This window comes from Peromyscus californicus, unplaced genomic scaffold (genome assembly GCF_007827085.1).
Source record: "Peromyscus californicus insignis strain IS unplaced genomic scaffold, ASM782708v3 Scaffold_3__1_contigs__length_106647218, whole genome shotgun sequence".
In the NCBI taxonomy this organism is placed as follows: Eukaryota; Metazoa; Chordata; class Mammalia; order Rodentia; family Cricetidae; genus Peromyscus; species Peromyscus californicus.
In genome coordinates this window covers 94,152,532-94,177,001 of record NW_026294551.1, presented here as the reverse complement: position 1 = coordinate 94,177,001, position 24,470 = coordinate 94,152,532, and the positions used below count along the sequence as shown (strand labels likewise).

At 46.7% G+C, this 24,470-nt stretch overlaps 1 protein-coding gene across 4 annotated transcripts in view; it reads left to right on the top strand.

Moving 5' to 3' along the window:
- Abca3 (ATP binding cassette subfamily A member 3) overlaps positions 1-24,470 on the top strand; it is a 62,361-nt gene that overhangs the window by 1,147 nt on the left and 36,744 nt on the right. The window contains exons 2-11 of one of the 4 annotated variants that reach the window (XM_052759108.1): positions 1,464-1,575; positions 7,659-7,860; positions 10,622-10,754; positions 12,054-12,174; positions 12,283-12,547; positions 13,628-13,755; positions 15,189-15,354; positions 20,379-20,638; positions 22,323-22,439; positions 22,692-22,812. In XM_052759108.1, coding sequence (XP_052615068.1) covers positions 12,121-12,174; positions 12,283-12,547; positions 13,628-13,755; positions 15,189-15,354; positions 20,379-20,638; positions 22,323-22,439; positions 22,692-22,812 — 1,111 coding nt within the window. In that variant the 5' untranslated portion in view covers positions 1,464-1,575; positions 7,659-7,860; positions 10,622-10,754; positions 12,054-12,120. Of the gene's footprint in view, positions 1-1,463; positions 1,576-6,710; positions 7,008-7,658; positions 7,861-10,621; positions 10,755-12,053; positions 12,175-12,282; positions 12,548-13,627; positions 13,756-15,188; positions 15,355-20,378; positions 20,639-22,322; positions 22,440-22,691; positions 22,813-24,470 lie in introns of those variants that run through there. The other 3 variants (XM_052759109.1, XM_052759107.1, XM_052759110.1) reach the window with 3 other exon arrangements.

Below are 24,470 nucleotides of genomic sequence, written 5' to 3'. Positions count from 1 at the left end.
AAAGATGATAAAAGCGGATGCCATAGGAATCTCCCTCACCACAATGGTTTGAACTGAGCCCTTGAAAACAGCTAACATCTTCCTCTAAGGTGCTGTACCAACAATCTGGCCGAACAGCCTTTTGGAGCATGACAAGGTATTTGTAGCGGTTTTAACAAGCCACTAGCTTTCCATATTATTTTGACTAAGTAGTCTCATGGAAACTATTTTGACTTAGTCTTAACTGAGAAGGCTTAACTTGGCCTTATGGAGTTATGGTTTCTCCTCCAACCCTGCTCCTGGCAATTGGCAGGAGGCTCCTTTGCTACTGAGTCTGTCTGGAGCTCCATTCTAGAACTCTTAGGTATGCCTGTCACTCTTCTAATGGGCAAGGCTCCAGGCATGACTCCCAGTCACTAGAGATGGTCTTAGAGATCTTAGAATGGCACTACTCACACGAAACTGGCAGAACACAGAAACAGGACTGGCAGAATGGGTCCGTGGTGAAGGTGTTTGACCAGCAAACCGGACCGGTTGAGTTAGAGCCCTGTGACCCATGTGGTGGGAGGAGAGCGCCAACTCCTTCAGGTTGCCCTTGCCCTCCACATAGACACCGTGGTGTAAGCATGCCCCCGCCACAGCACAAAGAAAGAATTAAATAATGTGGTTTTCATTAAAGAATGAGACGAGAGGCCAACGGCACCTCCAGAAGAGCTGCCACAGGTGTCCAGAGGAGTGATTTCCATTAGCAGCAGGAGATCTAGACTGAGGCGGTAGACTTGCCCAGAGAAATGTTCCCGTGCCCAGACCAAAGCCCACAGTCTTCATGGGTAGGCCTCAACATCAGTCTCTGTCAGAAAAACCTCCTAGAAGACTCTGCTTTACAGCTAAGAGAAAGAACTGCTGCTAACCAGAGACAGCATTAGAGAGGGCCTGGCAACAAAGTAGGCCAGGAAATGTAGGGTTTCACCAGGTACAGCAATATGCTGGGTGATAGTCTAAGCAGACTAGAGTGCTGAAGACCCATACTATGTGTGGAGAGAAGGGCCTGTGGGCCATCCCTGCATTGATACCCATACTGTGTGTGGAGAGAAGGGCCTGTGGGCCATCCCTGCATTGATGCCCATACTGTGTGTGGAGAGAAGGGCCTGTGGGCCATCCCTGCATTGATGTCCAAACTGTGTGGAGAGAAGGGCCTGTGGGCCATCCCTGCACTGATGCCCATTCCCCTTGAATGGCACAAGGCCTGGAGTCAACAAGGCAGTAGTCACCTTTGCAGAAGCCATAATGCACTCCTTGCTGCTTTGCTTGTTACAGAAGATCCATGGTTACCTCTCTGGGGACTCATGTTGCTTCATTACCTCATTCCCCATGCCTAAGAAGGCAGAAAAGCTAGTTATCCGGGGAATGGGACAAAGGCTGTAGCATGGGAATTAGGCAGGAAAGCAAGCAGCACCATAAGTTTTGTGAAATTCTCTTCATAGAGCCTTCTTTGGGCCACATATTTGGCCTAAAATATATCCTGCCAAGATTCTCACCAAGAGCTTCCTGTTCTAAGGAGACCACTGCCACCAGGTCTGGATAGAGCAAGTAATGGTGAGTGTATGTTCCAGAAACTGCAGTTCTCTATCTACCTGGGCCTACAGAACAAATCACCCAATCTCAGACTTGGCTTCCTAGGGCTCTAAGGCAGAGGCTCTGGCTTGCAGGCCCTGATCACCTCATCCACATAAGGGCCACTATGTAAGCAAGTCATCCACATACACTTTCCTTGTGTACTGCTCTATAGAAGGGAATTTGAGAGTGTCAGTATATAATTGAATAATAAATCCCAACAAATGAATCTAGAAATATAGATGAATATGGACCTTTTAAAGAGATACAAGGGGAGGCCAGGTGGTGGTGGCGCACGCCTTTAATCCCAGCACTTGAGAGGCAGAGGCAGGTGGATCTCTGTGAGTTTGAGGCCAGCCTGGTCTACAGAGTGAGTTCCAGGACAGCCAGGGTTGCACAGAGAAACTGTATCTCAAACAAACAAACAAAAGAGTTAAGAGGTAAAGTTAACATGATGAAAAAACTTCCAACATATTAATAGAACAAAAATTATAGTATAGCCCTGCTTGTAAAATGAAAGGCACAAGATCAGGCTTGAGTCCCTCGGGTGAAGCCCGAGTCCTGGCATGTGGACATGCCGGTCTCAGTCCGTTCATTCAGTAGAGCTTACAAATGAACGTGATCACATTGTGTAGGCACAGATGCTGCGCGGCTGGGTCTGAGCTCGTTTACCTGCCGTGGCAAATGCTCTGGATGGATTTGGGCTGGTGTGTGTTTGCAGGTAAAAAAAGATGCAAATTCTGGTCTTGGATGTTTATTGGCATGTATCTTTATTTGTGACACTCATATAGCAGCTGTGGCAGTTTAATTATTAACTGTCTTATGCTCGTCAGCTTTTTATTGCTCTTACAAATACTTGAGGCAACTGTTTTTACACAGGCTTATCTTGACTCATAGGTTTAGAGGTTCTGGCCCATGATCAGTTGGCCCATAGCTCTGAGGCCTATAGTAAGGTGGGGAACAGGTGGCACACATGAAAGCTGCAGGCATGGCTGGGTCCCCAAAGAGTTCTCAAAGGTGCCCCAGTGGTGTGAGACCTCCCACCAGGCCCCACCTATTAAAGTTCCTGTCAGTAGCATTGAGCTAGGGACTCTGCTTTTCACATATGGGCCTTCCGGAGACACAGGGTCCAAACCACAGCACATCTATGTTCAGACACACATGCTCACTAGGACTCTATTCTTGGCACTAATTGTTTGAAAATTGTAATTCTTGTATCTTGTCGCCTTTTCCTTGAAGGGACAAGTTCGAGTGTGGGGATTTTGTGTGGGAGAGGGTTTTTTCAATGGGAGGGTATACCCATAGGTGTGTGTGTGTGTGTGTGTGTGTGTGTGTGTGTGTAGGCGTGTGTGTATAGGCCAGAGGTCAACATCAGTGCCTTCCTCTTTTGCTCTCCACATTAGTTTTTGAGACAGGCTCTTTCACTGAACCTGGAGCACGTTAGTTTGCCTGGATTGGCTGGGCAGCAAGCTCCAGCAGTTTCCTGCCTCTGCACCCGCTCTTCTGCACTGGCTCCCACCCCAGCACTGGGACTATAGACACACATTCTCATGCCCGGCTTTTCACATGGAAGTCAGCAACAGACATGAGACCCCCTAGATCTAGAGTCACAGAACATTGTGAGCTGCCACATGGGTGCTAGGAACCAAACCTGGTCCTCTGCAAGAGCAGTCACTACTCTTAACTGCTGAACCATCTCTCTGCCCCCCACTTTTAAGGCAATTTCACACACTGTCGCAGTTATTTGTTATTTTAAAAATTTTAAAGATCCCTAGGATTGGAAATTTCAGGAAAGAAATCCATACCTCTCTTTAAATCCCCCTAGTAACTCCTGCGCTAACCAGTGAACTCTGAAGGTGCTTGTCATCACTTCCCAGATAACTACAAAACTTTGTAAAGCTTTGGTTAGTCTCTGTTAAACTTTTTATTACACTTGTTTGTTTATTGTGTGTATGTATGCACGTGTGTGTGTGTGTGTGTGTGTGTGTGTGTGTGTGTGTGTGTGCCTGTGCACATATGTGAGGGGAGATCAAAGAACAACTTATGAGAATCGATTCTCTCCATCTACCTTGTGGTTTCTAGCAACTGAGCAGGTCACCATGGGTGGCAGCAAGCGTCTTTACATATTGTGCCATCTCACTGGCCCTGTCTCTTTTTAAAAACCACATTCATCATACCTTTTTTTTTTCCTTTTTGGTTTTTCGAGACAGGGTTTCTCTGTGTAGTTTTGGTGCCTGTCCTGGATCTCGCTCTGTAGACCAGGCTGGCCTCAAACTCACAGAAATCTGCCTGGTTCTGCCTCCCGAGTGCTGGGATTAAAGGCAGCCATCACCGCCTGGCCCTCATGTTACCTTTAAAAAAAAAAAAATTATACCTTGAGGACTGGAAAGATCGCTCAGAGGTTAAGAGCACTGGCTGTTCTTCTAGAGGTCCTGAGTTCAATTCCCAGCACCCACATGGTGGCTCACAACTATCTATAATGAGCTCTGGTACCGTCTTCTGACCTTCAGGCATACATGCAGACAAAAATATCATATAGATAATAATTTTTAAAAAATGATATCTTGAAACATGAACTTGATGTCTGAGAAGCTTAAATAAACTCCTGAGAGAGGCCCCACCACCACCCATGTCATCAGGACCCACAGCCACTGCCTCACATATGGCAAAACCAGAGTCCACCATGTTTTAAATATTCATGAGGCTTTTTTCTTATTTTAGAGAATACAAGAACGTTGCTCACTATTCCTCTACTGTCATGTACTGTCTTGTTGACCCCACTTGAAAACAACTCGTAAGGTTCACAGATGAGGGCCATACCCTAAAAATGTGCCTGTTATTCTCCATTTTATTTTGTAATACGTATTCCATCTGCAGGAGCCATTGCATTTGACATTTTCCAGTGTTTAAATAGCCGCAGAAAAAGACCATGAACAAAATCAGAGTAGAAGTAAGCCACATGTGCTCCAGCAGCTGGGATGTACCCTTAACTCTCTCTTAGTCAGAGTCCAAAGCCTTGTGTCGGCTGGGCGTGGTGGCACATGATTTAATGCTGGCGCTTGGAAGGCAGAGGCAGGTGGATGTTAGGATTCTGCTCTCATTCCTCAGGGTCTGGCGTCTGTGAGTTTGAGGCTAGCCTGGTCTACATAGTGAGTTCTACCAACCAGGGCTACATACTAGACAGACCCTGTCTTTGAAAAACATTTAAAAAAAACAAGCCTTGGGGTCTGCTTTCATCTTCGTCTCATTGTTTGCTGCTACCAGGCTCGTGTCCATGTTCAGGTTTCAGGGTAGCTGTTTTTCCCAAACATTCTTTCATCTCCCCGTGGTCATCCAGTAATACCTCAGCGATGAAGCAACTTCAGCACCACAGTCACCCAGCCCTCTGTCTGTCTTACTTGCTGTCTGCATACATACAGTTAATCCCTGTCTACTCCAGGATTTGGGGACACTATCTGTGGTGATTTGAATGAGAATGGCCCCATATGTTCATAGGGAGTGGCATTATTTGAATGGATTAGGACACACACACACACACACACACACACACACACACAGCCTTAATGGAGTGGGTGTGGCCTTGTTGGAGGAAGTGGGTGGGCTCTGAGGTTTCAGAAGCTCAAGCCAGGCTCAGTGGGTCACTCTGTCTTCTACTGCCTGCTGATGCAGATGTAGAGCTCTTCTTGACCCCTTCTCTGGCACCATGTCTGCCTGCGTGCCACCGTGAAGATAATGGATTAAACCTCTGAACTGTAAGCCAGCCCCAATTAAACGTTTTCCTTATAAGAGTTGCCATGTCATAGTGTCTCTTCACAGCAATGGAAACCCTGACTAAACTGTCTTAGCTTGATTTCCAAGTTATAAAAGAGATAAGCATTTACAGACTGTAAGCTATAAGAGCATTATTGTGTCCATTAGTAAATCCTTAGCATGTTGTACAAATACCCATCACAGTAAGCATTTGGCAAATGTTTGTTGAATGAATCAATGCTTTCTGGTCTGTGTATCCTAAAAAGCCACAGATTCTGTCAGCAAATATTAATTAATTACATTCAGTATGCACATACATAGACCTTTGGTCCTGGCTAGCTGCTGAGAATTCTCCAGATGGGTAATAAAATGCTTTCCTAAAAGCATCTCAAGTAGGGCAAAGCAGTAGGAACTGAAGGAAGAGCCCTAAGTGTGGCCAGCACTGCCCACCAGGACACCTTTGTGTCACACGCCTATATAAGATGTGAAGCCCCATGATCATCAGCTCTCTTAGAGCATCCTCAACAGGTCTGTTTATGGCTTTATGAAGGTTCCTTTCTTCTCACGGCCTGTGACTTCCTGAGGGAGATGCACCAGTGCCAGGGGCATGACAGACACATGGCACAAAGGGTTTTCTGCTTGACACCAGGTCCTTGCTGAGGTTTACTAGTTTGTTGTTGTTGTTGTTGTTTTTCTGAGACAAGGTTTCTCTGTATAGCTTTGGAGCCTGTCCTGGAGCCAACTCACAGAAACCCGCCTGCCTCTGCCTCCGGAGTGCTGGGATTAAAAGCCTCTTCCACCACCGCTCAGCAAGTTTTACTAGTTTTGAAGGCTCCAAAGCACCCTCTCCAAAGCATTGACACTGCTTTGCTCCATACTTGCAGATATTTTTATGGCACAAAGAAATCACATGACAGGGCTCAGTGTAGCTACCATAGTAGCTTGGTGGTAGAGTCCTCGCCTGGTGTGAATGAGGCACTCGTTTCCATCCTGGCACTGATGGGGACTCTCCTAGCTTGCTGCTGAGCAGAGGCACCATAGTGCTCATGGCCTGGCAGAACCCATAGTCCCTCAGCTAAGAGCCGTTGTGAGAAAGACCATTTGACAGGACTCCTACGATCTGCCAACAGTTCTCAGAAACCAGCACTTGCTTTATACATAACCATTTGATTGTTCACTTCGAATACAAACATTGAAATACTTATTGCCTTGTGCAATGTTTGATATTTTAACTAGAAGCAAACAAGCCTTTGGGAGTGTGGGGGCTGCCTTCTCTTTCTGATGGTTTCCTCAGGAGCAAACTGAGCCCTCTTCAGTGGGACAACTCAGAGGATTCTTGCAGGGGGTGGGGGGCTAAAGTGACCAAGTGTTGGTGTTTGCTTTAGAGTAGCTGGCAGTTGTTAGCTCCCCTGAGGTTAGTCTCAGATCTCGGCCATCACCACTCCTGAGTACTCTTCAGTGCCACTGAAGTGTTAAGTGTGTGAAGGAACATTAACTTCCTGCCCTTGCGTACACTGGCTTTCGTAACCAGAAAGTGTTCCAGATTTTGTAATTCCAGGATCTCCTCCTTTAAATGCCTTTGCTCAAACACAACATGCACAAGTCGACTGTAGCCTTCGCTGAGACTTCGGATAAGGCTTAGCAAGGACAAAGCAGTAAGCAAGGTATTGGGGGGAACGGGAACAAATTAGTGAAGAGGTGGTGGGGCTGACTCTAATGTTGCATTCTAGGAGTGGGATATAGGAAATGTTAGAAGGCTGTTCACTGTGTCTGGAATACAATATATATATCTTTGTATATAAATATGTAATGTATAGATAATATATATCCTGTGTATAAAAGATAAAGGTATGCAGGGGCTCAGAGCTCAGATTTAGAGGCTAAGACAGGCCAAGGTTCAAGCACTGACACAGCTTACTTGCAGTCAGGTCTTGGCTGGTACCTCCTTTTGGTCTCCATCTGTCAAGGATGATAATACTAGGAACCTGAGCCACGTTAGGAGGCCATCGTCATAAAGTGCCAGGCACCACTATAAATATGCACACTGTAAATCTGTACCTCTCCATTGTCAGAGCTGTTCTGTTTTAGTAGTATCCTCTCTTGTGTGTTGCTGGGGGGATTAAACCAGGCTCCTGATGGTTTCCTCAGGAGCAAACTGAGTGAATATCGTGCAGGTGCTCTACCACTGATCTACATTCCCTAGTCCCTAAGAGACATACTCGGAACACATTTTGCTCTCTTACTTTCTGATTTGGTAAAAAGTGTTTTGTGGTTACTTTTGAAATTAGGCTTAAGCACCCTTCATCTTCCCAAAGGTGCCAGAGAGTCATGCCTGTGAGCTCCAGGTCCCTCCAGATGTCCCTCGAGATTTCAGCATTCCTGCTCCCTAGGGCTACTGCTTCTCTCCAGGGGCCCACAGCTTCCGCCCCAGAGTCATCTGTGTAGTCCTGCTGCCACCAGGCCACTTCCCCTGGAACCTTGGAGGAACACCTTCAGCCAGCCTTGCCTGGGACTCAGGTCAGTTTCTGGTGCTGCCTCTGCAGTCTGCCGAGCTGTGTAAACTGTGTGTCCTTTACTGCTCTGGGCCTGAGAGGAATGGGAATAAGCAAGAGAGTGTTTATATTCTTGGACAATAGCCAAAAAACGAAGCCATCTACTTCTTTAAACAGATTATTTTATTTCCTTTTTGAAAGGGGGTCTCATGTAGCTCAGGCTGGCCTTGAACTTGCTGTGTGGTGGAGTGTTGCTAGAGTTTTCCTGCCTGGCCCACAGTCAGGACAAATCTCTCTCACCTGCCAGTCCCACAGCCTCTCAGACCCAACCAAGTAAACACTCAGACTTATATTGGTTACAAACTGTATGGCCGTGGCAGGCTTCTTGCTAACTGTTCTTACAGCTTAAATTAATCTATTTCTATAAATCTGTACCTTGCCACATGGCTCGTGGCTTACCGGCATCTTCACATGCTGTTTCTCATCATGGCGGCTGGCAGTGTCTCTGACTCAGCCTTCCACTTCCCAGCTTTATTCTCCTCCTTGTCCCGCCTATACTTCCTGCCTAGCCACTGGCCAATCAGTGATTTATTTATTGACCAAGCAGAGTAATTTGACATACAGACCATCCCACAGCAGTGGAGGAGAAAGCCTTTCTGAACTGTGGCCTTTTTATATCTCTTTCTGGTGGAAGGAGAAAGTTCGTCTCAGTCAAACTAGTTGCCAGTCTGGACTGGCTTTGACCAGAGCCACCTGGTCCCCCTTTCAGTGGACTGTTTATGGAACCCCGGGATGGTGAAATCGCTCAGTGGGTAAAGGCACTGCTGTTAAACACGATGACCTGAGTTTGATCTCTGGAGCCGGCATAGAAGGAAATGATCGACTCCTTAAGTTGTCTTTGATCTACACTCACAAGCAACACACACATAGAATAAATAACTAAAAATGTATTAACATTAAAAAATTTAAAAATAACCACAGGCTTTAACAGATGTCATTAAATCACTGCTCCTTTATCAGTCATCTATAATTGTTTTTAAGACTTTATTGGTAGGAGTTTTTATTTGCTGTTGTTTGGGTTTTGGTGGTTGGTAGTGGCAGGTTTCTTTTGGTTTGTTTGTTTGTTTGTTTGTTTGTTTAGACAGGGTCTCACTATGTAGCCCTGGCTGGCCTGAAATTCAGAGATCTACGTGATTCTGTCTCTATCTCTTAAGTGCTGAAATTAAAGGCATGCATTACTACCCCTGACCTGGTGGAGTTTTTATTTTTATTTTTTGGTGTTTTGAGTAAGGGTTTCTCTGTGTAGCCCTAGCCATCCTGGAACTCACTCTGTAGACCAGGCTGGCCTTGAACTCAGAGATCCACCTCCCTCTGCCTCCCAAGTGCTGGGATTAAAGGTATGTGCCACCATGCCCGGCTTTGGTGTTTTAAAAATATATTTATTCTAAATTAATTTATTTTAAAAAATATATATATATACTTATTCATCCATTTGTTTTTATGGGTAGAACTCCCAACTCATACAAGCTACACAGACAAACTGCTGCCTGCAGCCCTTACAAATTAAAATTATAAAAGTTTTGAGAGTTATTAATTTATTAAGATGCCAATTAATGACGCTTTGTATTGTCATAGCTTTTTTCACTTGTTAGTCCTTCCTGTCATTAAAAGTCATATTTTAAAAGTGGGTATGGTGGCTCATGTCTCACTCAGAAGGCTGATACCATAATTTTGAGGCCAACCTGAGCCAAATGCAAGATTCTGTCTCAAAAACAATCCATATTTTAAGTTCATTTGTGAGATTTCTCTACCACCCTCACTGCATTAGTTTTTAGTTTTGTTTTGTTTTTTGTTTTTGTTTTTTGAGACAGGGTTTCTCTGTGTAGCTTGGCACCTTTCCTGGAACTCACTGTGTAGCCCAGGCTGGCCTCAAACTCACAGAGATCCTCCTGCCTCTGCCTCCTGAGTGCTGGGATTAAAGGCGTGTGCCACCACCGCCCGGCAAGATGTTTAGTTTTTAAAATAAAGTTATTTTACATTTCTCTCTCTCTTTTTAAAATTATGTGTCTGTGAGAATATGTGCACTTGAGTGCAAGTGCCCACAGAGGCCCCAGGTATTAGATTCCCTGTACCTGGAGTCCAGGCAGTTGTAAGCTGCCTGATGTACATGCTGGGGATCGAACTCAGTCCTCTCCAAGAGCAGTATGCAGTCTTAACCTCCAAGCCATCTCTCCAGCCCTAAAAAGATTCTTTATGGAAATTATTTTTAACGTAAAAACAGGGATTTTTTTGGTTTTGGGTTTTTTTGTTTGGTTTGGTTTGGTTTTTTGTTTTGGGGTTTTGTTTGTTTGTTTGTTTGTTTGTTTGTTTCAAGACAGAATTTCTCTGTGTAGCCTTGGCTGTTCTGGAACTTGCTCTGTAGACCACAGACTGGCCTGGAACTCACAGAGATCCACCTGCCTCTGCCTCCCGAGTGCTGGGATTAAAAGCGTGCACCACTACTGCTCAGCTAGGGTTTCTTTAAAACAAACAGAAACCCTCTTTATTCCATAGACTCTAATCTCCAGCTACTCATGTTAGATGCATGTTAGCTTTTGCTCATTAATGAGTGATTCAGGAATTATCTATATACCCTGTTTTGCCTTCATCTGACTAAGAATTGGTGTTTGATTAGTACTAGCCATGAACATAGAGCTGATTAACTGAACTAAACTCCCCCTGTGAGTCACCAAGGCTCTTCCCGACTTGGAGACTCTGAGCTGGGAAGTGCTTCTTTCCGCCTGCAGCTCTCAGGAGCCTGCTGCTCTCTCCCTTCCCTTGTGGGGCTTCACCTCTGGACCGCCAAGCCTTCAGTTTGCTGAATGGGATCCTCCTGACTTGGGTGTTGCCGGCTTTACCTCTGACCACCTACTTCTCCAGGTTAGCAGCTCAACATTTTTGCTTCTGATAGTTGAAATTCAGTAACATTCGTCTAAATCGTCAGCCTTCATAAATGTTGTTTTTGCTGTTCCTTGTGTTTGATAAACTCTTTGCAAATTTTCCCTCTGGTTTTGGGTGCCAGAATTAAATGTTACATTTATGTGTAATATAGGAGAGATACTTTTAGGATGTGTGTTCTTATGCCCTGTATGATGGCATGTGCCTATACTTCTGTCAGGAGGCTGAGGCAGAGGACTACTAGGAGTCAAGAGCAACCTGGGGCTACCTAGTGAGACCAGCCTGAGCTCCATGGCAAGACCGTATCTCAATAAGAGGGGTGTGAGGCGGAGAGGGGCTGGTCATGTGTAGTGAAGACTTGGGTTCCAGTATTTGTATAGCAACAGGAAAAGGTGGCCTTTAGATTCAAGAGAGAATGACTGGTCACTTACACAGCGACTGACCTGTTGGGCTCCCGGGTCAGCAAGGCCACTGGAGGCCGCAGTCCTAGGCCTCTGCTTTTCTCTTCCTCCCCACAGCCCTCTCAACTCTTGAAAACCGCCTGTAGCCAGACACTAAGTTGAGTTGTTTTTTTTTTTTAAGTTGGTTAATTTAGTGTATGTGTACACACATGTCATGGTACATGTGTGGGAGTCAGGGTAATTTTCAGGAATCAGTTCTCTCCTTGTACCTTTACCTGTGTCCCAGGAACCAAACTCTGGTGTCCAGCTTGGCTGGCTACAAGCACTTTTACCTGCTAAACCGCCTCTCCAGCCTTGAATTTTCTTTTACTAGTTGTGTATTGGTTAAGTAAAAAGCAATATTTTGTGATTAAATGGGACGTGCATAACAACTAAAGCATCTGAATAATAATAAATACCACAACAACAGTTGCAGAGCACATAAAAAGCTTACTGTGGAGTGGCAAGAGAGTTCAGTAGGTAAAGGCGTTTGCCTCCAAGCCTGATGACCGGAGTTTGATCCTCCAAACCCACCTGGTGGAAAGGAGAAAACAGACTCCAAAAAGTTGTCCTCTGACCTCACACGTGCACTGTGGCACTCGAATGTGCACACATGCGTACACACAAGAATAAATAAAATAATAAAATGTGTTGTTGAAGAACATGGCAGCTGCCCCAAAGCGTGTGCATTCTCCCTGGACATGGTGGTGTTTGCAGCATCAGGATGGCATGCTTCCCTCTAAGGGAGTGCTTAGGATTAAAGTGGCCGAAAGGAAGGTGGGAAATATGGAGGGAAAGAGCTCACAACAGTTCCTTAAGTACCCGTGGTCTGTGTTTTCAGGGCACTTTAGTTTTCCATCTTTAAGCCTTTGGTCTCTGGTTGGTGTTGGCACTGTGCCTACAGGAAGATGGCAGTGCTGCGGCAGCTGGCGCTCCTACTCTGGAAGAACTATACTCTGAAGGTGAGTCCAGGCCCAAGGAAGGGCGGCCATCATCCAGTCGATGCCCAGGGAAAGCCCTCAAGGATGGTGCACTTGTCACTGTCAACAGGGTGGTCGTTTCTCTTGTAGAAGCGGAAGGTTCTAGTGACAGTCTTGGAACTCCTCCTGCCCCTACTGTTTTCTGGGATCCTGATTTGGCTTCGCTTGAAGATCCAGTCAGAGAATGTGCCCAATGCCACAGTTTACCAGGGCCAGTCCATCCAGCAGCTGCCCCTGTTCTTTTCCTTCCCGCCACCTGGGGATAGCTGGGAGCTCGCCTACATCCCTTCCCACAGCGATGCTGCCAGGACCATCACAGAGATGGTGAAAAGGGAGCTAGTGATCAACATGAGAGGTGAGAGACCCAGGGGTTAGTGGGGTTCTTGGGGTTTAGTTCTCTGGGACAGTGTTGCCTCTAGTTGTGCAGAGAATTCAGACTCCAGGACGCAGGAAGAGCTGGGTCCACACTCAGCAACCCATCATGTTGGCTATATGTCTTTATCAACCTCTGGGCCACCTTATCCCAGTACAAAATGAGGCTCCGGAGCCTGACTGCCCACCTGTCCAATGCTGAGGGGACCACTGAACGTGTGGCAGTGTTGGTCATATCAGGCTCCACAGTCACACCTAGTGATAACAGGGGCAGCTGGGTGGACTCAGTCCAGGAAAGCCGTTTAATTCTGGGAGCAGAGCACAGTTGGAGTACATAGTACAAACAGCCTTCCTGGGATGGTTTCAGGGGCAGTTCTGAATAAAGCCGCAGGAGGCCTGTGGAGGGAACCGCCCCGGTAGTGTGTGCTAGCCTCCTTTTCTACATCTTTGCTTTCAAGATAAAACTATTGTCCCTTTTCCTCTTGCTGATGGCACAGACTCCTCTAGCTTGTTTTACCCCACAAGTGATTACAGTAAAGCCCTGTATGTAAAGGGGGAGGCCAGGGGACAGAGGTCATTGGAGGAACTCCAGTTATTAAAGTTTGCCATGCTGGGCAGTGATGGAGCATGCAGGAGGATCTCTGTGAGTTCGAGGCCAGCCTGGTGTACAGAGTGAGTTCCAGGACAGCCAGGGCTACACAGAGAAACCCTGTTTTAAAAATAAATTAAATAAACAAATAAAATAAAAGTAAGACTTGCCATGATCAGGGGAGAGAGTGGGGGTGGGGAGAACAGAGCACCCTTGCCGTGGACTGCAGCCCCTGGCCCTGTTAGTTCTCTGTGACTTGGCCCTGCTGCTGGCCTGGTATCTCAGCCTGCTTCAGATTGCAACGGAAAGACTAGGTGCTATCCAGGGCTTAGCTCTGACTGAGCAGTTCTGCTGTCGGCCCACTCCAGTCTTGAGGGTTTCAGAGCTGTCTTTTATCGGAAGCGTCCTGGCGTTCCCAGGCTTTTCAAGGATCAGGAACGATTGGGCAATGTGTGGTTGCTGCTTTGTCCACAGTGCATGGCTTTTCCTCTGAGAAGGACTTCGAGGACTACATTCGGTATGACAACCGCTCCTCCAACGTGCTGGCAGCTGTGGTATTTGAGCACACCTTCAACCACAGCAAGGACCCCCTGCCACTGGCGGTGAGACTTTGACCCTGCCCCCTACACACACACACACACACACACACACACACACACACACACACACACACACACACACTGTGCTGGTCCTCAGTGTCCCTCACAACTCGATACACTTGCAAATATGGATGCTTTTCCTTAACCTCCACCTGCCTAAGAGTAAACATTAAACTGTCCCTTGGGACCAGTATGCCAGTCAGTCCCTACTGAGGGAGCTTGGTGATGTTAACCTGTCAGTCCAGAACAGTTTTTAAAAACCTACCAACCCATGAACAAAATCACTTAATTTCTGTATTTTATAAAAGTTCTCTGGGCCTCTTTAGATAAAATCAACTAGGATAAGGAAGAAAATAGTAGGTGTTTGGGATTTAAATATGTCTAAAAAATAAATAGAGGAAGCTCTTTGCTTTCTAGATGGTTTTAAAACTGAGCAATTGGTGGGGTGGTGGTAGCGTACACCTTTAATCCCAGCACTTGGGAGGAAGAGGCAGGTGGATCTCTGTGAGTTCAAAGCCAGCCTGGTCTACGAAGCAGGTTCTAGGACAACCAGAGCTACACAGAGAAACCCTGGGGAGGGGGATTGAGCAACTGTCTCACATGTTGATGGTTGCCTTCCATTGATCGTGCATATGTGGCATTGAAAATATGGTATTGCTGGGCATGGTGGTGTGTGCCTTTAATCCCAGCACTTGAGAGACGGAGGCAGATGGATCTCTGTGAGTTCAAGACCATCCTGGTCGACATAGCAAGCTTTAGGCAAGCCAAAGATATACAGTGAGAACCTGTCTCAAAAAAAAAAAGTATTCATGTTGCTAGGTAACAAAGAGAAGTGGCTGCAGCATTCCAAAAGTACCCCTTGTGTCTCTCTGTCACTGCTGGGAGAAATAACTCCCTCTGGGTTTGGAGAGGTGGCTCAGCAGTTAAGAGCACTGGCTGCTCTTCTGGAGCACCCAGATTCAATTCCCAGCACCCACATGACAGCTCACAACTGTCTGTAACTACAGTTCCAGGGAACCTGACACCCTCACACAGACATACATTCAGGCAAAACACCAATGCACATTAAATAAAAAATAAATAAATCATTTAAAAAAAAAAGCCGGGCAGTGGTGGCACACACCTTTAATCCCAGCACTGGGAGGCAGAGGCAGGTGGATCTCTGTGAGTTTGAGGCCAGCCTGGTCTACAGAGCGAAATCCAGGAAAGGTGCAAAGCTACACAGAGAAACTCTGTCTCGAAAAACAAAACAAAACAAACAAAAAAAAGAGTGTCTCCCTCTGATGTTTTGAGGCCACTGGGGTAATTTCAGGGCAGGGCATGGTCAGAGTCTGGTGACACCATCCTGGTAAGAAAATGCACCATCATGGCCCTCGGGCATCTACTCTTCAGTCTGACCCCTTCAGAACTGTTGGTTTTCTTTTCTGTTTCCAAAGGTGAAATACCACCTACGCTTCAGTTACACACGGAGAAATTACATGTGGACCCAAAAAGAAAATATTTTTCTAAGAGAGACCGAAGGCTGGCACACCACTTCTCTTTTTCCACTTTTCCCAAGCCCAGGGCCAAGAGAACCTTTATCAGCTGATGGCGGTGAACCAGGTGAGAAACACTCTTAGGGGCCATATTCCTAGCCCCAGACTGCTAACTTCTGATGATTGTGAGAGTCAAAACTACCTTGCTTTCTCTATAGAAAAAGAATTGTTGTGGGGAGGAGGTGGTCGAGACAGGTTTCTCTGTGTATCCCTGGCCATCCTGGAGCTCACTCTGTAGACCAGCCTGGCCTCAAACTCAGAGATCTGCCTGCATCTGCCTCCTGAGTGCTGAGATTAAAGATGTGTACCACCACTGCTTGGCCAAGAAATTCTTTTTATAAATTTCTCAATTGTGAAGGGAAAAAAAAAAACACCCAATAAAGCTGGCTCCTAACGGGTAGGTCTAAGCCTTAGAAAGATTAGCATCCCGCTCCCCACTTCAGAAGACCTGTGCCCTTGAAGGAAACATTCATCACTCAGGTTTTCAAAAGCCTCATTCTGATCAACCTTTTCAGGCTGGTTTTTATGCTCCCTTCCCTGGCCGCCTCTGTGCTTGGTTTTCTCACATTTTGAAAGTCCGCAGATTCTTGATTTAACTCAGTAACCTGCACAGAAGTTCTTGTTGGCTATTCCAATTCCCTGTCGAGGCATACTATATCTGTGTGGTAGCTTTCACTGCAGTTCATGTTTGTCTGTTTTGAAGCATGGGCACATCTTGGACACAAGCTAGAGAGAGATAGGATGAGGCTAGGGCCAGTGATCCAGGGTAAGATATAGCCCAGTTCAACCACGACTGGTAGAAATCCAGAAGTTCTGGAGAACACTGTCTTCTACAGGTTTCTCTGTGGAGCGAGACTCAGAATGTACAGCTGGCAGGCAGGAGGCTCCAACCAGCAGCAGTTAGGGATGCCTGCCACTGATTCTAAGACCCATCCTAAGGCTAATGCTCTAGGTTGGGGTTTTAAATCTGGAAAATGAACTAAAATGAACAAGGAGAGGTATGAGATAAGAGAGACTCCACACGAGTAAGTAGACCTGGAGCTCAGGAGGAGCTTCAGCCAGCTGTCCCACCAGTTACCCATGTCACCCAGCTGGACGTGCTGGCTGACAGATGCTGGACGTGCTGGCTGACAGATGCTGCGATGCAGTTCCTCAAGCCTGTCTTGTTTCTTGAAAGCAATAGAAAAATATCTCCTAAGCCAGGAACGGTGGTACATACCTTGAATCCCAGTACTTGGGAGGCAGAGACAGGCAGATTTCTATGAGTCAGAGGTCAGCCTGCTCGACATAGTAAGTTCCAGAACAGCAAAGAGATCCTGTCTCAAAAACAAACAAACAAAAAGCCTGGGGCTGGAGAGATGGCTCAGAGGTGAAGAACACTGGTTAGTCTTCTGGAGGACTGGGGTAAATACCCAGCACCCACATGGTGTCTGGTAACTATCTGTAACTTCAGTTCCAGGGAATCCAGTGTCCTCTGGCCTCTGCAGATACTGAGCAATCATGTGATGCAGGCAAAACACCCACATACATAAAGTAATTTTTAAGAAAAAAATTAAATCTTAGAGGAAAAGACTGGCAGATATCAGTATGTGCAAACTCAAAAAACTGCCCCAAAAGAAAAGCCTTATGACCAATAGGAGGCTATGAAAAACATTTGCAGCAATTGATAAAGGGAAAATTTCATAAACCAGGCATGGTGGTCCAAACCTGTGAAAGACGTCCCCAGGTTATTTAGAAGTCTGTGAGAGCCTGCAGAAGTAGATGGGAGGCCACAGCACTGGCCTGGCAGGGCAGTTCTCATCCCAACTGTGTCCCAGACGCCCACGCCTCAGGCTTACTAACAATGTCCTGATAAGTATGACCCCCAGGGATGATGAAATGGATAAGTTTTTTTTTTGTTTGTTTGTTTTTGTTTTTCGAGATAGGGTTTCTCTGTGTAGCTTTGCGCCTTTCCTGGAACTCACTTGGTAGCCCAGGCCGGCCTGGAACTCACAGAGATCCGCCTGGCTCTGCCTCCCGAGTGCTGGGATTAAAGGCGTGCGCCACCACCGCCCGGCGAAATGGATAAATTAAGAGCACTGACTGCTCATCCAGAAGACCCAGGTTTGATTCCCAGTACAGCTAACAGTCTTATGTAACTCCTGTTTCAGTTGACCAGGCATGTACATGGTACATAGACATACATGCCGCAAAACACCCATTCATGTAAAAAAAGATTCTAAAAAGAACGTCCTACAGAGTACTCTGAAAGAACAAGATAACCCACAACAGCAATATTTTCCATGGTTTGACTTATCACCACAAACATTCCTCCGGTGGAAAAGTGGTGGATTCCAGAATGGTAACATTATGCCTTAGACCAGTGGTTCTCAACCTTCCTAACCCCGCAACCCTTTAGTACAGTTCCTCAGGTTGTGACCCCCAACCATAAAATTAATTCGTTGCTACTTCTTAACTGTACTTTTGTTACTGTTATGAATCATAATGTAGATAATCTGATATGCGACCCCCAAAGGAGTTGTGACCCGCCGGTTAAGAACCACTGCCTTAGCAGGGCAGTGGTGGTGCATGCCTTTAATCCCAGCACTCGAGAGGAAGAGCCAGGTGGATCTCTGTGAGTTCAAGGCCAGCCTGGTGTATAGAGCGAGATCCAGGACAGGCACCAAAACTACACGGAGAAACCCTGTCTCGAAAAACAAAAAACAAAAAAAAAGGACTAAAAAAAAAGGACCACTGCCCCAGATTGTCAGGTTGTCACAAAGCTGCAATGATGAGAATCACTGTGCCCCTCGACAGTCTCCTGAGAAGACAGTATGCAGCAGCAGCAGGCAGTTAGGTGTGGGGAAAACAGTGATGTCGTCGTCGTCGTGAGTAGGCATGACTTCCAAGACAAAGTTTCTGGTGTCCCATGCTCAGCTGAACCCCTCACCAGCCATGTGGCTCCCTGGGCCTGTCTGTCTGTCCAATGAGGATAGCATTAGCTGCTGTGAAGTGACCTGGTAAAGATGAGAATTATTGCTCCACCAGCACTGGCCTTGACACACATCAGTGACATTACAATCATAAAACCAGAGACAGAAGAGTGGCAGCGCTTGTTAACCTGTGTCGTGGATGTGGCTAGCACATTGCTTTTCTCTTTTCTAGAGGCTGGAACAAGTGGCCAGACACTTTTGTGTCTCAGGATATTTATATTCTAATCACTCATGCCAGTGGCCTGTTCCCCAGTCTGTCCTAAGGCTGAGAGCTTGGGACCTCAGGCTGCCTTTTATCTACTAATCCTAAATCCACTTCTTCCTTGGGTTCATCTCTCTCAGACCTTGTATAACTTAGGGTGCTGTGCTTGCTACTCCCACAGGCCCCTCTCCCTTTGCACTTTCTATTTCAGACCCCTTTGGGGAGTCCAGAAGAACCACGTAAAGTAGATCAAATTATGATCCCTAAATTCCCCTTCCTAATCATTCAGAACCTTTGCCTGTTTGAGGCAAAGGGAAATAAATCTGCTAGTCAGCTGATTCAAAATAGCAAAATTAAGCCAGATGTGGTGGCACTTGGGAGACAGAGGAAGGCAGATCTCTGAGTTTGAGGCCAACCTGGTCTACAAAGTGAGTTCCAGGACAGCCAGTGTTACACAAAGAAACCCTGTCTTGAAGGAAAAAAAAAAGATAGCAAAATGGTTTTCAGTTACTCTGCAGGAGCCTGTGTGATTGCCGGGCCCTTAAAAGTACACACAGGCTGCACAAGTGTCGGCAAAGATTAACTCGAGGAACTGCCCTGCTGGTCTTGAAGTGGAGGAAGGGACCATGAGCCAAGGAATGTAGTGATCACTGATCACTCCAAACTGGAAAAGAGGAGGAGCAGATTTTCCCTAACCCCCAGGAGGAACACAGCCAGTAGACACTAATTGTCAGTTAGTTAGGCCTGTGTTGGATTCCCACCCATCAGAGCTACTAAAAACACAAACAAAAATGACTGCTGCTGTGTCAGGCTGCCTCTCACCAAGTTCTCTCCGCTCCACTTGGGCAAAGGCCTCGGCTTCTATCTCTGTTCATTCACTTTCCACCTAGAGTCACAATTAGGCACCAGGGCCATTAGCTTCTTTCTCTTGACTCTTAGACAACTGGGACAGCACTCAAGACTTGGCCCTCTCAGCAAGGACAGAAAGTGCTTTCCTGTTCCTCACACCTTCCAGTTATCCCTGTCTTCACTCTTAATGTTCTCTTTCCTGGTGTCTGTTTAGCCTAAGTTTTATCTGTTGAGAATTTTCAGTCAGTCCATTTGAGGCATGCATAAAGGGCCTATCTCCCACCAAGTTTATATCAGATTGTGTGTGTGTTTAATGTGTTGGGTGTGTGTGTGTGTGTGTGTGGTGTATGTGATGTGTTTAGTGTGTGGATGTGTATAGTGTGGTGTGTGTGTGTGTGGTGTATGTGATGTGTTTAGTGTGTGGATGTGTATAGTGTGTGTGTGTGTGTGTGTGTGTGTGTGTGTGTGTAGTGTAGTGTACGTGATGTGTTTAGTGTGTGGATGTGTGTACAGCCATGCTCATGGGTAGGCCAGTGTTGAATGTTGTGCTTTGTCACTTGGCACCTTTGATACAATGTCTCTCACTGAACCTATAGCTCACCATTTTGACTAAGCTGGCTAGCCAGTAAGTTCCCAGGATCTGCCTGACTCCACCCTGAAATGCTAGGGTCTACAGGCATGCTCATGGTAGGATTTTATGAAGGTTCTGGGGATCCAAACCCAGGTCCTCATGCTTATATAGCAAGTGCTCTCACCCACTGAACTGTCCCCCAGTCCTATCTCAATCTATTTTTTAAATATGACCATGTTTGTGGTTTTGTATGGGTTGTGTTAATTATGAAGTAGAAGTATCACCTGGCAATATGTGGCAAGCATTCTCTTTTCCTTGGGAATCACTGAACGGTGTCAGATGCTATTAGTGGTCCACAGAGTAGGGTGTCAGATGAAGTCACCCTTTGCCTCCTCTGGCCCTGCCTCTGTGGACCCAGGAAAGTCCTGTCTGTTCAAAGCACATCCCTCTCTAGTGAGCAGCACCATGACACAGCTGTCCTCTGTTTTTGGACTCAGGGTACATCCGTGAAGGCTTCCTGGCAGTGCAACATGCTGTAGACAAAGCCATCATGCATTACCATGCCAACGCCTCTGCACACCAGCTGTTCCAGAAGCTTGTGGTGATCACCAAGAGGTTCCCGTTCCCACCATACATCTCAGATCCATTCCTCATTGCCATCCAGTACCAGCTGCCTCTCCTGCTCATGCTAAGCTTCACCTATACCTCCCTCAGCATCATCCGGGCCGTGGTGCAGGAGAAAGAGAAAAAACTAAAGGTAACCCTCTGTGTGTGGCTTTGCAATATATTGGCAAGTCAGTGTGAGAATGGCCCGGCCACAGTAGTGGGTCCTGGGACTCCTCATAAGAACTGGCCTGTCTCAAGGCTGCTGCCATCAGCCAGGGCTCCTTCCTGTATGCTGGAACCATTAGAGCCAGGATGCAGTATAGACACCCACTATGGCACAGGCTCTTTGAAATCAGTCTGCTTTGCCTAGATTGTGATAATGGGCATGTTCTCTACCTGAAATCTCCAGGCAGCACTTGAGGAGCTGAATTTTGTTTTATTTTTGTTTGTTTTGAGTTTTTGTTGGTTTGGTTTGGTTTGGTGTTTTGTTTTTGTTTTTGTTTTGTTTTTTGAGGAACTCATTCTATAGACCAAAAAGGCTCGAGCTTACTCTGTAGACCAAAAAGATTGGCCTCGAACTCAGAGACCCGCCTTCCTCTGCCTCCTGAGTGCTGGGACTAAAGGTGCGCGCCGCCGCCGCCTCTCAACTTGTTTTTCTCTTCTCCTTTTCACATTATCTTTGTAACTTTTTGTTTGTTTCTTTCTTTCAAAAAGTTCTTTTCATATAATATATTTTGGTTGTTTTACCCCTCCCCTGGTATTTTGTTTCTGTTTTCAACGTTAGAAGTGGAACTCAGGGTCTCAAGAATGTAAGCACTCTATCACTGAGCCATACTTCGAGCAAAGAGCTGGACTCTTAGTTTACCCCGCCACTGGCTGTGCAGCTTTAGACTCCCGGAACCCGTAGGCAGCACTGATCACTGGAGGAGCTGATCCTAGCCGCTTGGTGGACAGGCCAGAAAGGAAGGTGTGATCAGATCACTTTACCCTATTTTTCCACAGAGACAGGCTGGACCTTTCCCTAAAAAGGTTCTGGGCTTCTCTCTCAAAGTGGGAAGGCAAATGAACGGATGCCCAAGTCTCTTAATGTGTGTCCACCACCACACACTGGTGAAGGCTCACAGCCCAGGAGGCTGCTGTCAGTGTGGTTGGTAGCCTGCAAGGTCTTCCTGCCAACCTTAGGAGGGGGCCAGGCTGGGTGCCTCTGGACTTTAATGCCAGCTGACACTCCTAGCCTCTCGGAATCAGCTCAAGTAATGTGAAGACTTGGGAGCATACCTTGGGAGTTTGGAATTGCTCCTCAGCATACAAGGCATCCCTGAAGGACTCAGAGAATTCACCAGCTTAACATCTATTGGGTTCCTGTATCAGGCCTGAATGAGGCACAAGCATAGGAGGGGGTTTCCTGGCATGACAGAGCTTCCAGTGGACTTAGCTCTCATGACACAGAGCAGACCAGGCCATGCTGAGTAGTGGGCTGCGGAGTGAGGCAGACCATCATGACTTAGGAATAAAGGGCAATTAGTGCTGATTGACCATCGGGGATAGCCTCCCAGATAGGGTAGCTTTTGACACCGCTGAACGGTAGAAAAGGGCTAGATTCTTACACCACAGGGCTAAGAGCTGCTGGACAAGAACTAGCATGACAGACCACAGCCTTCTCTGGCCCCTCACGTGTGCTGGATAATCCTGCCTGTGCCCTGCAGCACAGGGCCTGGTCTGCCCTCCTGCTCTAGAGATGCCTCTGTGTTTTGTAAGCACCCGGCACACATGGTAGTAGCGTGTGTGTAGACAGGACAGCAGCCTGACTGTGGGATGCCTTCTCCCTTTCATAGGAGTACATGCGCATGATGGGGCTCAGTAGCTGGCTGCACTGGGGTGCTTGGTTCCTCATGTTTTTCCTGTTCTTCCTCATCATGGTCTCCTTCATGACCCTGCTGTTCTGTGTCAAAGTAAGTGTCGCTTCCGTAAAGGCGTTGGCAAGGGGAGGGTGCGGAGATCCCCTCACTTAGGCCAAAGAACATTCATGGCTACTGACCTCAGGGCAAGTCTTGCCCCTGCTGGAGAAAGTTAGCAGGGCTTTCCACTGGCTGAGGCAAGGATCCCTTCCCATCCAGCAGTGTCCCTGGGACCTTTAGGCCTGTCCTTGTTCCTTTCTGCCCTCCCTGCCTCACCCTGCTCCTCTGGGGCGGCCTGTCCTGCAGGTGAAGAAGGACGTAGCGGTCCTGTCAAGCAGCGACCCCTCCCTGGTGCTGGCCTTCTTGCTGTGTTTTGCAATCTCCTCCATCTCCTTCAGCTTCATGGTCAGCACCTTCTTCAGTAAAGGTGAGTTCTGTTGTTCCCCTCAGGCCAGAGGACTGGGGTGATACTTGTCTAGGGAAATGAAGGGGATTTGTGCATGGTTACTGGGTCAAAAGGTATGCATTTTGATCACCCAGAGGCTGAGTTGTTGGAAGGGAGGACTCTGGAGAGGCTGTGGCTTAATGTAACTGGTTTGAGGAGAAGGCAGAAAGGAATACAGTAAAGCCCATGACAGAACCTCTTAGAATTCCCCCAGGAAGGAACTAGATGATGAGGAGAGGGCAGAGAGCACATGCTGTGGACCAAGGAGGAGAGGCAGGATGTTTTAGGGGAAAGGGGAATCGGCAGAAGGCAAGTGTAACTGTGTACTGCTAAGAATACTAGAAATAAAAACTTTACCTGCCTGCCCTGCTGTGATTGCTGGTATTGTTAGGTCCAAGGGCGAGCAAAAAATGGGGGACAGACCACCGAAGCCTATGAAACCAGAAGCAGAAAAAAAATCCAGAAAAAAAAATCACCATGGGGAGAAGCTTACCAGTTAACTGAGGCCATAGCCAGGGTTCAGACTTCTGTGACTATGACAAAGGGGGCGGGTTTCAAGCCCCTTTTATAGCAAAAGTGAGCATCAGGCATGGGATGCATGCTGGGAGTCATGCAGAAACAACTATTAAAAGTTAAAACTTTGGGCCAGGCAGTGGTAGCACATACCTTTAATCACAGCACTCGGGAGGCAGAGCCAGGCGGATCTCTGTGAGTTCAAGGCCAAGCTGGTCTACAGAGCGAGATCCAGGACAGGCACCAAAACTATACAGAGAAACCCTGCCTCGAAAAACCAAAAAGAAAAAAAAAAGTTAACGTTGGTCTGCGGCAGTTGTAAGTGGTAGGGGTTGTCAAGAATGGCTAACCCCGCCGGGCGGTGGTGACACACGCCTTTGATCCCAGCACTTGGGAGGCAGAGCCAGGCGGAACAGGCCAGCCTGGGCTACCAAGTGAGTTCCAGGACAGGCGCAAAGCTACACAGAGAAACCCTGTCTCGAAAAACCAAAAAAAAAAAAAAAAAAAAAAAAAAAGAATGGCAAACCCCAAACTGCAGAGAGGCATCGCAAAAAACCACCATTTGGGTTGCTGACAGAGCTGTCCACGGTAGAACAAAGATAGGCCTAGTTAAAGGTTAGTCCCTGTTAGCTGGCAGAGCCGATGGCTGTCGCTTCCATCTCTCAAGCTCAGCTTTTTTTTTCTTATGTTCCTGTCTTATTCCTATATCATTCCTATCTTCCTCTTCCTCGACCCTTCACTTTTCAAAGCTGTTTCTGCTCTCTGAATTCAGCTTATTGTCATTTTGTGCTTAGGTTTTCTTCCTCGCCGCCCTCTGTTGGTCAGAAAAGGTTTATAATAGTTTTGCACTTCTGATGGCTTGTACAAACTACATTCCTGTTAGTAATTATCCTTAGTTTTAAACTTAAATGCTCTTAAATTTTTCCTAAAAATGAGTATGTCTCAATCCATACCACACTGTGAATTCCCAAGCTCCCTACTAAGTCATTTTACTGTTTTTTTAAAAAATGCACAATGGTAGCTTAGTTGCTGTTTTACATCCAAGCTGTTGCCAGCCTGTTTTATATGTACACATTTTTATGTGTGTACTGCTTCGGGTGGGCAGAAGATCTGCTTGAGGGGCCTGA